This window comes from Salvelinus fontinalis, chromosome 40 (genome assembly GCF_029448725.1).
Source record: "Salvelinus fontinalis isolate EN_2023a chromosome 40, ASM2944872v1, whole genome shotgun sequence".
In the NCBI taxonomy this organism is placed as follows: Eukaryota; Metazoa; Chordata; class Actinopteri; order Salmoniformes; family Salmonidae; genus Salvelinus; species Salvelinus fontinalis.
This window is the reverse complement of record NC_074704.1, coordinates 28,399,078-28,415,242: the sequence shown is the minus strand read 5'-3', so window position 1 is coordinate 28,415,242 and position 16,165 is coordinate 28,399,078. Positions and strand designations below refer to the sequence as shown.

The 16,165-nt window shown below is 42.4% G+C and overlaps 1 protein-coding gene across 3 annotated transcripts; it reads right to left on the bottom strand.

Annotated features, from left to right (window-relative positions):
- Positions 1-216: 216 nt before the first annotated feature.
- LOC129839123 (serine/arginine-rich splicing factor 7-like) lies at positions 217-14,269 on the bottom strand. Of its 3 annotated transcripts, XM_055906396.1 has the most exons (8): positions 14,159-14,269; positions 12,157-12,337; positions 11,635-11,811; positions 10,445-10,513; positions 4,698-4,769; positions 4,510-4,563; positions 1,042-1,062; positions 217-487 (listed from the first exon to the last, which is right to left on the bottom strand). In XM_055906396.1, exons 1-8 carry the CDS (start codon positions 14,184-14,186, stop codon positions 433-435), a joined length of 657 nt encoding a protein of 218 aa, XP_055762371.1. In that variant the 5' UTR covers positions 14,187-14,269; the 3' UTR covers positions 217-432. The 3 variants fall into 3 exon arrangements, with proteins under 3 accessions (XP_055762371.1, XP_055762372.1, XP_055762370.1); XM_055906397.1 differs by lacking the exon at positions 1,042-1,062; XM_055906395.1 differs by lacking the exon at positions 217-487 and having other exon boundaries at positions 804-1,062.
- Positions 14,270-16,165: the final 1,896 nt, after the last annotated feature.

Below are 16,165 nucleotides of genomic sequence, written 5' to 3'. Positions count from 1 at the left end.
TGAGTTTAGTAGCCGTTTGTATCAAGGATAAGACAGGAACAGTGTGCTATGATCCTGAGTTCAAATTTCGAAGAGCACATTTCGCAAGTGCAACATTGCCCTCTATAGGCAGAGTTAACACAATCACTCAATCAAAAACCTTTTATTCATCAACCATTCCACTGAGTTGTGCTATATACAAACCAACTGTGCCCAGATGGACAACACACCACCAAACAGTTTTAAATCAAATATACTTTATTAACCAACAACTATTTCTAAAACACAAACACAAAAGCATTCCAAACTGGGTCCCAATTGCTTCTTTTTGAAATGTCAGTAATATCCCTCAAGAGGAAATTAACAAGCTATATATTTTCAAATAATACAATGGGTTAACAAAGAACTTAGTCACGAGAGATGCTTACAAAAAGAAACAAAAAACTTCCAAGTTCAGTCGTCTCTCTCCGAGCTGTCACCTCGACGAGGACTCCTCGAGGTAAAGTGGCTGAAAGAGAGAAAAAGAGAAATGAGTTTTCCCGTCTTCATATATTTGCTGTGCATTAAACACAAATTAAAGTCATTACCTCAGCTGGGAGGAAAAAGGCACCTTAGTTTTTGAGGTGACGCTTTAGATTTTGAACAGCTGGGATTTAAAATATCATTTAAAATTTTAGAGCTCATTCTTACAAGACTTCGACAATGGCAACTGGTAGCAAGCAAAGTATTTAAAGACCATGCATTTAATATAAGTTCGTCGTGCAAATGTATTATTTGGGTGAATTTAAAGAATACCATTCAAATAACCTTTTAACACATATTTCACATATTGAACTGAAAGATGTGAATGTAATTGCTGTTGATTTATTGCCGAGTCTACCTTTCAGTTGTAATGCTTAAGTAGCCTGACTTAATGAACCATCATGCATCTACACCGTTTAAACTGTATGGACGGACAACGTTTTCATCGTCTCGTTTCGCTGCTTATCATGCATTGTCACACTCTTCCACAGCTCGTTTAGAGAGGAGAAAATTGGGGTCAGACTCAATGCTTCTGCATACCTCCTCGTGGGGGAACCAGACCTGAAGAAGTAAACATACAAGGCATTCAGATTCTTTAGGTTTAAAGTGTCCCTTTTTCCGGGTATGTCATTTTAAAAATCACTTCTGTTACTTTTCCTGCAGTGTGAACATTCGAAAGCTACATGGAATCGGATATTTCAAACCACCTTCAATCTGATTGCTGGCCACGTGACTTGTCAAATCTGATTTATTTGCCCTCAAGCTCCTCTGTTGACAGTTTGACAAGAACATGACATTGTAGCTAACTAGCTTGCTAACTGTTTAGAAACAAATGAGTGAATGTACTAGAAAGCTGAACAGCTACCTAGCTAGCTAGTTGACTGCTGTGGCTAGCCGAAAAGGACTCGCTGTGAAAGTTGGATCATCTTATCATTTGAGGCTTTAAAAGTGTTCTTACACAATGATTTTGAACATTCAAAGCAACTGGGAAACGTCCACGGCAGGCATTGTTGTCACCTTAGTTTTCTACAAAACTTCTGAGTGATGGGAAGCACGAGCACCACCACCAATCAGCCTACACCACCGTGCACACACCCGTTGTTACTATGACAACTAGCGTAGCCATGACAGCAAATGACCGCTGTCTGAACACACACACACAAATGTATTTTTATTTAACCAGGCGAGTCAGTTAAGAACAAACTCTTATATACAATGACATCCTACCAAAAGGCAAAAGATCTCCTGTGAGGACAGGGGCTGGGATAAAAAAATATATATATATAGCACAAAACACACATCACGACAAGAGACACCACAACACTACATAAAGAGAGACCTAAAGACAACAACATAGCATGGCAGCAACACACGAAAACACAGCATGGTAGAAACACAAGGTAGGAACAACATGGCAGCAGCACAACATGGTAGCAGCACAAAACATAGTACAAACATTATTGGGCACAGACAACAGCCCAAAGGGCAAGTGCGATTTGGTCGCAAGTACGACAGTCGCTATTACAAAACGCATTTGAAAAACAAAACTGATTTGAGCATTAAGGCCTGCAGTGTGAACAAGGCTTTAGCCCTCACTTCAACTCAATCCACGGAGAGCCGAGTATCTGCGAGGTTTTGCTCTTCCCTTGTATCTGATTGATGAAATAAGTCACTAATTACACAGAACAAAAATATAAATCAACATGCAACAATTTCAATTTTTTTACTGAGCTACAGTTCATTAAACGAAAATCGGTCAATTGAAATCAATTATTCAGGCCCTAATCTATGGATTCACATGGGAACACAGATATGCATCACTTGGTCACAGATATCTTGAAAAAATTAAAAGGTGGCCTGTGGAGTATTGTCACACACCTCTTCAATGGCTGTGCAAAGTTGCTGGATATTGGCGGGAACTGGAACACGCTGTCGTACACGTCGATCCAGAAGCATCCCAAACACGGGGCCGTGCATTATCATACTGAAATATGAGGTAACGGTGGCGGATGAATGGCACGACAACGGGCCTCAGGATCTCGTCACGGTATCTCTGTGTATTCAAATTGCCATCAATAAAATGCAATTGTGTCCCTTGTCCATAGCTGAACACCAGATACCCCCTAATGTACAGGACTACCTTCATAGATCTACTGCACTGGATCCAAGGTTCAAGTCCCTGCCCTGCACCGGAGGACATACAGTGGTCTCACCACTGAGATTGTGGCCACTGAAGAGGTCAAAATAAAAAATAAGGATGAATTACTTAAATAATAAATATACTGCAGTCTAATCTTAGTCTATGCTATTGCTATTAGAATCATCCATTTTTGATTTGGAATAATAATGGCTTTTATTAAATGTTATTGCCACAATTATAGTTCCATGAAATACGAAAATAAATAATTTGCTTAATAGATCAAGTCATTTTTTCTGCAGGGTCAAGCCACAGAGCCGACAGGAGCAGACTCAGAGGCAACTCCTCCACAAAATAATTTGGCCATGAAGGAGCGTTTCGGGGAGACCTTTGCGAGCAAGGACACAGGCAAGACGTTTGCCAACACCATCAAAGAGGAGGAGGCATCCTACAAGCAGCAAGTGGCATTCCAGTGGATGGTGATCCACTGGCATTGTGGAAAAGCAATGAGTGTAAATACCCTCACATTGCCATGATGGCAAAACCCTACCTGGCTGTGCCTGGCACTTCAGTTCCTAGCTAGAGGGTGTTCTCCACGGCAGGGGACATAGTGACTGCAAAGAGGTCTACCCTCTCCCCAGACAATGTAGACATCCTCATCTTTTTGAAAAAGAATTTGAAGTTATAAGCTCAGGTCTGCTTTGCTTAACTTTTTTTTGATGACGTGGACACGGGCAATTTTTTCACTATTGTTCAGTGTTGGATTCGACATTTTGAACATTGAGATGTTAAAGACATGATAGATTAGACGCACAGTATATTAAGGAGTGAGATCTGTAGAAAGACAGAGTGGCTTTGGAATGTGTTGGGGGACGGGAGGAGAGCACCGTGTTGATACACGAAAGACAGATGGACATCTGTGGATGAGGTTGAGGTCAGGAGGTGAGGTCAGATCCCCTTAAGGGAGTAATAAGGGTTTGGTATCCTGTTACCCTTTTGGAGAGGATTGGAGAGAAGGAGGAGTGTCTTAAGTGGGATGTATGTAACTGATGGTGAGAAATGTCTTGCTGTCTGAATACAGCTGTACAGAACCTTTGGGAAGAATTAAACTTGGTTAAGGTTCTCTAGTGTCCGTGAGTCATTTACCATCAAAAATAAGAACCTAACAAAAGGAAGAAGGTATCATGCCTGATATTGCACTTCAATTTAACAATTAAGTATTGAATATTTTATTTTACGATTTTATTTAAACATTGAAAAGTTCCTTGCTTTAAGTGTTCTTTAAATAAAATGGAAAGCAAAGTTATATTTGTCTCCCTTTTTTTTGCTGATCCGAAAAATGATCCGGTCCGTTTAATCAGGTTCTTGATATGCCACAGGTGGATGGATTATCTTGGCAAACTATTAATGCTCACTAACAGGAATGTAAACAAATTTGTGCACAAAATTTGAGAGAAATAAGCTTTTTGTGGAACATTTCTGGGATCTTTTATTTCAGCTCATGAAACATGGGACAAACACTTATGTTTATATTTTTGTTCAATGTACTAACGAACTCTCCTCACCTGGTTGTCTCTCTCTTCATTTAAAAAGGGAAAACCCGCAGACACCATGCCCTCCATAGAATGAGTTTGACACCTGCTTTAGTCTCTTAAGTCAGTGACATAATATATCAAGGGGACAAATGTCTAAATTGTAATATCCGAAACGGTCAACTCCAACACAAAATTGTATTTTGTTGCGGTAGTGACAATCTTTGGGGATTGACATAAATTGAGTAATTAACACTTAATGCAGCAGTTTATGTAGCTGCATTGTTGACCACAGCACCGAAACGCTGATCAAAGCATTGAAACAGTTATATTTCTCACCTGGTCTTTGCACGAGAAAGTGACCTAGACCTTGATCTGGACTTTGACCGAGATCTAAAAAGAAATGAGGGGGAGAAAAAGCATCAACACCCATCATTTAATAAAGACGTGAACAATGTTATTTTTATTTAACCTTTATTTATTTATACACAATGTGGGATCTTTAAATCCATTTTTCTACAATTTACCTTGATCTCTTGGGGGTAAGGGCTCTAGATCTTCTAGCAGAACGAGAGCGGCGTGGGGAGAAGGACCTTGATCTAGAACAGAGATATCAAAGCTGTTAGCTAACATACATGCAGACCCGGTAAACTTGCCATTCCTGATCAACTACTCTATCGTACTACCGTAACACATACACATCTGTATATGTTTATGTGGTGAATGTATGTATGTGGAGTTGTCTATAGCATAAGTGTAATGACAGTTTACTCTGCACTGAGTGTACAAAACATTAGGAACACCTGCTCTTTCCATGACAACCCAGGGCTCTCCAACCCCTGTTCCTGGAGAGCTACCGTCCGGTAGGTTCACTCAAACCCTAATCTAGCACACCTGATTCTAATAATTAGCTGGTTGAGCAGCTGAATCAGGTTAGTTACAATTGGGGTTGGAGCAAAAATCTACAGGAAGGTAGCTCTCCAGGAACAGGGTTGGAGAACCGTGACAGACTGACCAGGTGAAAGCTATGATCCCTTATTGATGTCACTTGTAAAATCCACTTCAATTAGTGTAGAGATGAAGGGGGTCCACTACCCAAAGGACATCCAGAGAACTTGACACAACCGTGGGAAACATTGTAATCAACATGGGCCAGCATCCCTGTGGAACACTTGACACCTTGTAGACTCCATGCCCCGATGAATTGAGGCTGTTCTAAAGGCAAAAGAGGGTGCAACTGAATATTAGGAAAGTGTCCCTAATGTTTTGTACACTCAGTGTATATACAGTGCATTTGGAAAGTATTCAGACCTCTTCCAATTTTCAACATTTTGTTTCGTTACAGCCTTATATATATATATATATATATATATATAAAAAAAAAAAATTTCCTCATCAATCTACACACAATACCCCATGATGACAAAGCGAAAACAGGTTTTTAGAAATTTTAGCAAAAATTATATATAAAAACCTATTTACATAAGTATTTGCTATGAGACTCGAAATTGAGCTCAGGTAAATAAATAAAATCCAATTGTATGTCACATACACGTGTTTAGCAGATGTTATTGCAGCTGTAGCGAAATGCTTGTGTTTCTAGCTCCAACAGTGCAGTAATATCTAACAAGTAATATCTAACACAGGGCTGCGCAACCCTCTTCCTGGACATCTACTGTCCTGTAGGTTTTCAGTCCAACCCTAATTTAGCAAATCTGATTCAGCTAGTTAAGGTCTTGTTGAGCAGCTAATAAGTAGAACCAGGTGTGTTAAATTACACGGAACCCAAACCGGCTGCGCGTGTGCGCCATCGTGCATAAATACATTTTGTACCCCCACACCAAACGCGATAACGACACGCAGGTTAAAATATCAAAACAAACTCTAAACCAATTACATTAATTTGGGGACAGGTCGAAAAGCATTAAACATTTATGGCAATTTAGCTTGCAAATTTGTGCTATTTTCTAGCTTTCTGTTGCTAGCTAGCTAAATATAGTTGTTATTAATATAGCTGTTATTAATAGTTGTTATTTTACCTGAAATGCACAAGGTCTTCTACTCCGACAATTAATCTTCACATAAAACGGTCAACCGAATCGTTTCTAGTCATCTCTCCTCCTTCTAGGCCTTTTCTTCTCTTGACTTTATACTGCGATTGGCAACTCTCATAAATTAGGTGCATTACCGCCACTGACCTCGTTCGTTTATCAGGGGGTATAACCAATGAGGAGATGGCACGTGGATACCTGCTTCTATAAACCAATGAGGAGATGGGAGAGGCAGGACTTGCAGCGCGATCTTCGTCACAAATAGAACTGACTTATATTTTAGCCCTTAGCAACGCAGACACATGTTGCCGTGCACGAGCAGCGTGGGTGCAATAATTGAATAATATAGATTCCTACATTTACTTTGCAACGCTCACGCACGCGAGCAGTGTAGTCAGGGTATTAAGGTTGGACTGAAAACCCACAGGATGGTAGATCTCCAGGAAGAGGGTTGGGCAGCCCTGATCTAACAATTTCACAACAATACACACAAATCTAAATTAAAGGAATGGAATTAAGAATATGTAAATATCAGAGCAGCAATGTCAGAGCGGTATAGACTAAGATATAGAGGAATAGGATATAATACAGTATATACATGAGATGAGTAATGCAAAATATGTAAACATTGTTAAAGAGCATTTAAAATGTAAATATAAAATTAAAGTGACTAGTGTTCCATTATTAAAGTGGCCAGTGATGATTTAAGTCTATGTATATAGGCAGCAGCCTCTAATGTGCTAGTGATGGCTATTTAACAGTCTGATGGACTTGAGACTGAAAAACAGCTTCTGTCTCTCGGTCCAGCTTTGATGCACCTGTACTGATCTTGCCTTCTGGATGATAGCGGGGTGAGCAGGCAGTGGCTCGGGTGGTTGTTGTCCTTGATGATATTTTTGGCCTTCCTGTGACATCGGATACTGTAGGTGTCCTGGAGGGCAGGTAGTTTGCCCCTGGTGATGCGTTGGGCAACCACACCACCCTCTGGAGAGCCCTGCAGTTGCGGGTGGTGCAGTTGCCGTACCAGGCGGTGATACAGTCCGACAGGATGCTCTCAATTGTGCATCTGTAAAAGTTTGTGAGGGTTTTAGATGTAAAGCCACATTTCTTCAGCCTCCTGAGGTTGAAGAGGCGCTGCTGCGCCTTGTTCACCACACTATCTGTGTGGGTGGACCATTTCAGTTTGTCAGTGATGTGTACACCGAGGAACTTGAAGCTTTCCACCTTCTCTACTGTGGTCCCGTCGACGTGGATGGGGGGGGGGGGGATTCTCCCTCTGCTGAAGTCCACAATCAGCTCCTTTGTTGAAATATCCTGTTTCCATTGATCAGCCTTGATCAGCCTTGAGATGTTTCTACAACTTGATTGGAGTCCCCCTGTGCTAAGTTCAATGGATTGAACATGATTTGGAAAGGCAAACACCTGTCTATATAAAGTTCCACAGTTGACAGTGCATGTTAGAGCAAAAACCAAGCCATGAGGTCGAAGGAACTGTCCCTAGAGCTCCGAGACAGGATTGTGTCCAGGCACAAATCTGGGGAAGAGTACCAAAAACCTTCTGCAGCAGTGAAAGTCCTCAAAAATACAGTGGCCTCAATCATTCTTAAATGAAAGAAATTTGGAACCACCAAACTCTTCTTAGAGCCGGCCGCCCGGCCACACTGAGCTATCGGGGGAGAAGGGCCTTGGTCAGGGAGGTGACCAAGAACCCAATGGTCACTCTGACAAAGCTCCAAAGTTTCGCTGTGGAGATGGGGAAAACCTTCCAGAAGGACAACCATCTCTGCAGCACTCCACCAATAAGGCCTTAATCCCTACGGGGAAGCAAGCTGGTGGCAGCATCATGCTGTGGGGATGTTTTTAAGCGGCAGGGACTGGGAGACTAGTCAGGATCAAGAGAAAGATGTACGGAACAAAGTACAGAGAGACCATTGATGAAAACCTGCTCCAGAGCGCTCAATACCTTAAGACTGGGGCGAAGGTTCAACTTCCAACAGAACAATGACCCTAAGCACACAGCCAAGACAACGCAGGAGTGGCTACGGGACAAGTCTCTGAATGTCCTTGAGTGGCTCAGACAGAGGCACCAATTGAACACGATCAAACATCTCTGGAGACCTGAAAATAGCTTTGCAGTGACGCTCCCCATCCAACCTGACAGAACTTGAGAGGATCTGCAGAGTAGAATGGGAGAAACTCCACAAATACAGGTGTACCAAGTTTGTAGCATCATAGCTAAGAAGACTCGAGGCTGTAATTGTTGCCAAAGGTGCTTCAACAAAGTACTGAGTAAAGGGTCTGAATACTTATGGAAATGTGATTTAATATATATATATACACTGCTCAAAAAAATAAAGGGAACACTTAAACAACACAATGTAACTCCAAGTCAATCACACTTCTGTGAAATCAAACTGTCCACTTAGGAAGCAACACTGATTGACAATAAATTTCACATGCTGTTGTGCAAATGGAATAGACAAAAGGTGGAAATTATAGGCAATTAGCAAGACACCCCCAATAAAGGAGTGGTTCTGCAGGTGGTGACCACAGACCACTTCTCAGTTCCTATGCTTCCTGGCTGATGTTTTGGTCACTTTTGACTGCTGGCGGTGCTTTCACTCTCGTGGTAGCATGAGACGGAGTCTACAACCCACACAAGTGGCTCAGGTAGTGCAGCTCATCCAGGATGGCACATCAATGAGAGCTGTGGCAAGAAGGTTTGCTGTGTCTGTCAGCGTAGTGTCCAGAGCATGGAGGCGCTACCAGGAGTCTGGCCAGTACATCAGGAGACGTGGAGGAGGCCGTAGGAGGGCAACAACCCAGCAGCAGGACCGCTACCTCCGCCTTTGTGCAAGGAGAAGCACTGCCAGAGCCCTGCAAAATGACCTCCAGCAGGCCACAAATGTGCATGTGTCTGCTCAAACGGTCAGAAAGAGACTCCATGAGGGTGGTATGAGGGCCCGACGTCCACAGGTGGGGGTTGTGCTTACAGCCCAACACCGTGCAGGACGTTTGGCATTTGTCAGAGAACACCAAGATTGGCAAATTCGCCACTGGCGCCCTGTGCTCTTCACAGATGAAAGCAGCTTCACACGCACATGTGACAGACGTGACAGAGTCTGGAGACGCCGTGGAGAACGTTCTGCTGCCTGCAATATCCTCCAGCATGACCGGTTTGGCGGTGGATCAGTCATGGTGTGGGGTGGCATTTCTTTGGGGGGCCGCACAAACCCTCCATGTGCTCGCCAGAGGTAGCCTGACTGCCATTAGGTACCGAGATGAGATCCTCAGACCCCTTGTGAGACCATATGCTGGTGCGGTTGGCCCTGGGTTCCTCCTAATGCAAGACAATGCTAGACCTCATGTGGCTGGAGTGTGTCAGCAGTTCCTGCAAGAGGAAGGCATTGATGCTATGGACTGACCCGCCCGTTCCCCAGACCTGAATCCAATTGAGCACATCTGGGACATCATGTCTTGCTTCATCCGCCAACGCCACGTTGCACCACAGACTGTCCAGGAGTTGGCGGATGCTTTAGCCCAGGTCTGAGAGGAGATCCCTCAGGAGACCATCCGCCACCTCATCAGGAGCATGCTCAGGCGTTGTAGGGAGGTCATACAGGCAACGTGGAGGCCACACACACTACTGAGCATAATTTTGACTTGTTCTAAGGACATTACATCAAAGTTGGATCAGCCTGTAGTGTGGTTTTCCACTTTAATTTTGAGTGTGACTCCAAATCCAGACCGCCATGGGTTGATACATTTGATTTCCATTGATCATTTTTGTGTGATTTTGTTGTCAGCACATTCAACTATGTAAAGAAAAAAGTATTTAATAAGAATATTTCATTCATTCAGATCTAGGATCTGTTATTTTAGTGTTCCCTTTATTTTTTTTGAGCAGTGTATATATTTTTATTTTACATTTGCAACATTTCTAAAAACCTGTTTTTGCTTTGTCTCTATGGGGTATTGTGTGTAGATGGATGAGGGAGATTATTATTATTTTTTAAATACATTTTAGAATAAGGTTGTATTGTAACAAAATGTCAAGGGGTCTGAATACTTTCCGAATGCACTGTACAATCATTTTCATTTCATCATAAGTGTTATGAAAAAAGAGGACCAAGAATAGACCCCTGAGGAACTCCATTGATGATTGAGGAAGTTGGACAACAGCGCCTTTGGAACAAGAAAGGACAATGCATAAGAGCGCTCACCTCCTGCTACGGTCCCGGCTGCGAGAGCGAGAATACCTCCTCCCACCGGACCTGGAATGAGACCGGGACCTAAACCACATCCAAACGAGGTGGAGGGAGGGAAAGAAGGACAGTTCAAAGCAGGCCCCGCGAAGCCCCACATAAGACTGCCTTAGTCTGTTTTTATTTCTAACCTGACCACTGACAACAACAATCACCCTAAGCCCACTGACGCTCTGACACTGGCTCAAATCAACACACAAAAAGGGGGGGGGGGGGGATTACATTAGATTTAACATTACACGTGCAATGATACTGGTAGTAGGAGTCACTATATAGACATAGCTGTTCATGGAGCTAACGTATCCTGCTTAAAGCAGGCCTTTCAGTTCTCTAGTAAAGAGTGGAAGAGAGGAATGTTATTGCCAAGTCATACATTACATTGGAGATAAAAACACATTAATTGGTACTTGAAATAAACCTTGCAAGTTTGCCCGGTTGACCCACTTTGGACCAAGGTTCGAGCAGATCTAGGCGATCTAGAAGTATCTATCAGCCGACCTCTGCATCTAGTCGTGTTCTTCGATTTCTAACGATGATGGTCGTATTGACAGCCAAATCGCTTGATTGAGACTTGATCGATGCAAGGTGATTTTTCTAGATGGGACCATGGTCTACCAGGTTGTCCTCTTTACAAAACCCCAGGCCCAAATTGATAACCAAATCATCTGGTGCATTGTCAGCCCTCTATGAAATCTTTAAGGTGCAGCTAGATGTGGCAGTTGCTTGAGAAGGGGAGGTCTGGCTGATCGATCAACCCCATGGTCATAGAAGGATCGAAAGTGTGGAATTTGCTAGATGCCTCATGAAATCGTTAAGGATCGTGACACTCTGAATCAAACGACGAAACCTGAAATGTTTTGACCAGGTGAGTTGTTAACAAAAAAAATCCCACATAACAGTTCAGAAGTATTTCCATATTTTAAAAGGGATTTAAGTGACAGACGGAGACAAAAGTAGCAACAACAACAGGTAGCCTAGACACAGGCAGTTTGTCAAGATTGTATAATAATCATCTTTACTTTTTTTTAATTTTTTTTATCGACATAGACACTGAAAAATCAAGACAATGAAAAATAAGCGACAACTACCAAAATATGAAAAAAGACCAAAAACAAGCTAAATCTGAAGCATTGGTTAAGGAGGCTTACCTGCTCCTCCTGCGTCGACTGTAGCGGTGGCAGTCGTAGGCATAGTGCCCCCGCTCACCACACTCATAGCACTTGTCGTTGGAGTCAAAGGCCCGGTTGGTGGGCGCACGCTCGTACCGAGATCGTCGCGGCAACCCTGTAGATAATTCAACTCGAATTCGAGATCCAGAAATTAACCTGAAAGAACAGTCAGTTCAATGGTAAGCAAATTGCACAATGGCATAGTTCACTTCAAAAAGAGGACATGAGGAAACCCATCTAAAGCGCAACAAGCATTTAGGAACATGCCTAAAGTGTTTCATCTGGATAGCAGCAAATGAGTAACAAGGTCATACCAGCTACCAGCTTACTGATAGATGTCCCTAAACCAATCAAATGCTTCAATATTTGCAAAGAGCAAACTACATTATTGACTTGGCAAACGTCAACAACACTGGTGCCCTCTGAGCCCTTTCAGCTTGTAGGTCTTGGAGAGTAGGCTAAACTTGGGGGCGAAGTCTGGAGTCTTGAGGTACCACTTACTTGCCGTCAAGGCCACGGACCGCATCTTCTGCATCCCGGGTGTCTTCAAACTCCACAAAGGCAAAGCCCGGGGGGTTCCTCGCAATCCACACTGTTCTCAAGGGTCCGTAATACCCGAACGCCCGCTCTAGTTCTCCCTTCCCTGCAGCAGTGCCCAGGTTACCGACGTAAACCTTAGCGTCTGCAAAGGAAAAATAGAAAGAGGTGCCAACCACTGCTGCAACTCACTGATTCTGTTTCCCGAGAGGCCTTTGATTTCCCACTCCCCTAAGCTCAGTATCAAAAGTAACGCCATGAATTGAGGTCAGCGAACGATTAGCATAGAGTTGGCCTGAGGCAGTTCCTCATGCTATGGTCTAAATTAAATTATGTGTCAGGCATATGAACATAATATTGTGTGCTTTTCCACATAACAATGAGCTGCATGTAGTGATTTACTGCAATTAGGTATCCCCTAAATCACACTTGACCAAATATTTGAAGCCTGAAAATGTGATAAATTAAACAAAGAATCAACCTTAAGCAGTTTAGCCTGAAGCAGTTTAGCCTGAAGACCCGGCATTGAATTGCATTGAATTCTACGTCGGGCAGAAATTGGCGTTTGGATCAGGAAAGTTTCCTCTCACGACCTCTACAAGCCAAAATGTTGAATAAAAAGATTTTTTAGTTTTTCGTACTCCCCCCAATTTCGTGATATCCAAGAAACACCGTCCAACTGGCGACCGAGGTAAGCTTACAGCCACAAGGAGTCGCTAGAGCACGATGGGACAAGGAAATCACGGCAGGCCAAACCCTCCCCTAACCCGGACGACGCTGGGATAATTGTGCGCTGTCTCATGGGTCTCCCGGTCACGGCCGGCTGCGAGACAGATTAAATTATATTTTTACTCACTTTATCGGTTGTCCATGTGGTTTGTCATTTTGCAGGTAGCAATGTGAGACATTAGATCGACAGGAAGTATAATTACATAAACTTTTCAAAGCCCTGGTAGTGTGTTCAGATTTCGATCACTCGAAGTATGTGCACAAGAGACGCATGCTCGTGCATGTGTTTACATGGTTCTGCGCATGCTTCACGTGATAGATATCTGAACGCACTACCAGCGCCTTAAAGTTAATTGAAGTATACTTTCCTGTGTATATGTCTCATATTCTTACAGACAACCTGTTAAGTCATTCAACATTCTGGCTTGTGAGGACATTTTCCAAACAAATGTATGGCATTAATCTCAGACTGTGAACCAGAGCTATCACAGTGCAGTTGAAACAAAGCGATCCCCGCCCCTGTTTTGTTAAAAAGCTGGAGAAATGTAACCAATCTCAAATCCATAGAGCAATGGATATAAGGAATGACCATCTATGATATCAAATGTATAGTTTTAACCATGTTTTGAGGCTTTATATCTAGTGTTTGTTAACATTTACATTGTTTGCAAACATTGGCGTAAAACATGCTTATATTTTGAGTTCTGATGGTGTACAACAGTTGAACTATGGTCATGAGGCATTTAAGCCACAATATGTTACTTTTTTGTTATGGAAAATATATTTCACAGCGGTTTAGATAGTACAATGATTCTCTACACAATGACTGATTGTTTTGTCACAAACTGAAATTAAGTAAATTATTAGAATTTTAGCAAACAGGAAATTGCGGAGCGATCTGCATATTGCGCCTTTAAATTCTTCAAGAATCAATGCAACAATGGGCACATTTCATTCATTTATAGGTCCACAAATGGATGTAGCAACTGCAGATTGCCCCCATTAAAACATTTCGATCGAAAAATAGATACATAATAAAGCAATTGATTAGCGAATCGGGTGTGCTAGGAAAGCTAAATACGCCTAATGTGGCTAGCTAGTTAACCAAGCATGAGATTATCTGCACGAATACGGAGTTTGACGTCAATATATATTTTGTCTACTATTGAACATGCGTTAGGTTAGCATTTGGGGCATTATTTTGTGATGTTAAAATCCGTTCTGCTATTTAGTTTACCTCCTCCGTTTCGACCGTGTCTTGACATGATTCAAGGCCCGCTTTACAATCAATCTGCGCATGTGCGTGTCAAGTGCTAGAGCTGGCTAGCTGGTTTGAGCCTGTGATTGGATTTGTCCGACGGTCAAATGTGTCGTTGTAAACAGTGATGCAATTCCAAAGGTTCTGGCCCGAATAATTAAATACCTTCACCAACCTAATAGTGTACTGTGTGATTCATGGTATGAAATATGAGTGATTTAGCATTTTATTGTATTGCAAGAGTACATTTTGTGAGCCGTCCTGTCTGACCGTCCTCTCAGGAGAATGCGTTTGACACGGTATAAAACATGTAAGTTAACAATTAACATTATGACTAGGTGACCACGAGCTGCAGCCAAGGTCCGATGACCTGTAACCCCAAAACGGGGCAAGGTTAGGGTTAAAATAATCATAGTTTACAAATGTACCCAAGTGTGCTTTTCTCTCGTGCACTCTTTTTCTCTCTCTTTTTAAATCCCCATTTTGTGTAACAAGCTCATATTGTGTTGGCCTAAGTTCTAATCAATAGCCTAGACTGTGTGTTTGTGTATGTGCATCTTATATTATAATTTTAGCTTGTTAGTAAATAAATAATCAACTCAACTGGTGTGGGACAGACTTATTTAGTGGGACTCTGTTTGTGCAAATTCCCGGATTATGCCACGTTCAGAATGAGACTGTAGAGGAAATTAATTAATTAGCGACTGTTGTAAAATCGATATTCTGAGTTAATTTGGGAAATAGAAACTCAACAAAGCCAAATTTTTCCATGGTGCCCCAGGTTATTGAGTTAATAGTTACCCAATTCATTTAATCACGTAATTATAAACAGTTAATCATTCGATGAACAGCAGTCGTCACAATCAATACAGCGTTCCGACACAGCCATGGCATACTGGCGATTTTGCAGTCCGAACCTGAACGACAGCAGAAAAAATGAGACACAGAGGGGAGAACATGAAGCACATACTTTGGTTGACCTTACTTGTAGAGTTTGGGGACAATTCCCTATAGTATATTAATGCATGGGTTTCTTTGGGTCAGAAGTGGGTCAGAAGTGTGGTAATAAAACGGAGAGTATATGATTACAACGAAACAGAGAAGCACTCATTTCTTCATCTCTGTAATCCGTATCGCTAAATTTGCTTCACTGGTCAGAGCATCCATCTTGTCGCCAAGCCCAGAGACAAAGCAGAAAGAGAAGGACAACCCCCATTCATAGAGGCAAACATTTGAAACACACAGGAGTATCAACAAACACACACACTGCACACTATTAAACAGATGGTAAAACCATTAGTGTAAACAGATTAAGGTATACATATTTATACGTTAATAAGGAATCAATCATAACACATGTATAGACTATCGGCAAGAGGGACAGACAGACTAGTGGCGTCATTCCAGATACACCCAAGATCATGGTGATATATCATTACCGAAAACCAAATTTCACTAGTTTGGCTTCTCGCCATCTGACAAACATGTTGGAAAGGGTGGTAGTAGATGGAGTAGGGTATGAGTGTTCAGCCCCCGGTTGGTAGCTGGCCTCCCGGCAGGATCAGCCCCCAGTTGCAGGAAGCCTGATATGGGCAAGACGATGGAAGGTTGTGCCCGGAAGTTACTGCTTAGAAAGACTCCAGCTGTGCACGGGATGTGTCGTTTGATTCAAGGCTCCTCCTGAAACGGCGTCATCAACTCTCAATACTATCAGATACAGTCAAATCACACATATTAGCCAGTCTCTAAGTGACCAGCTGCACTGAGTCAGGATCTTCAGTACAACTCTAACAAACAGTCAACCAAGTGATCCCCTGGCACTTATGCTCTAAGTGCCCCGGGCTAATGGCTAAATGGGCTATTTCTAACCTAAGTGTGTGTATGTAGTTTAACGTGACAGCCAAATATGAGTCTCTGTTCACATTCTAACTCAACGTAGCAGTGATACAAATGAATTTACTCATCTAATTTTACCTGACTGCACAT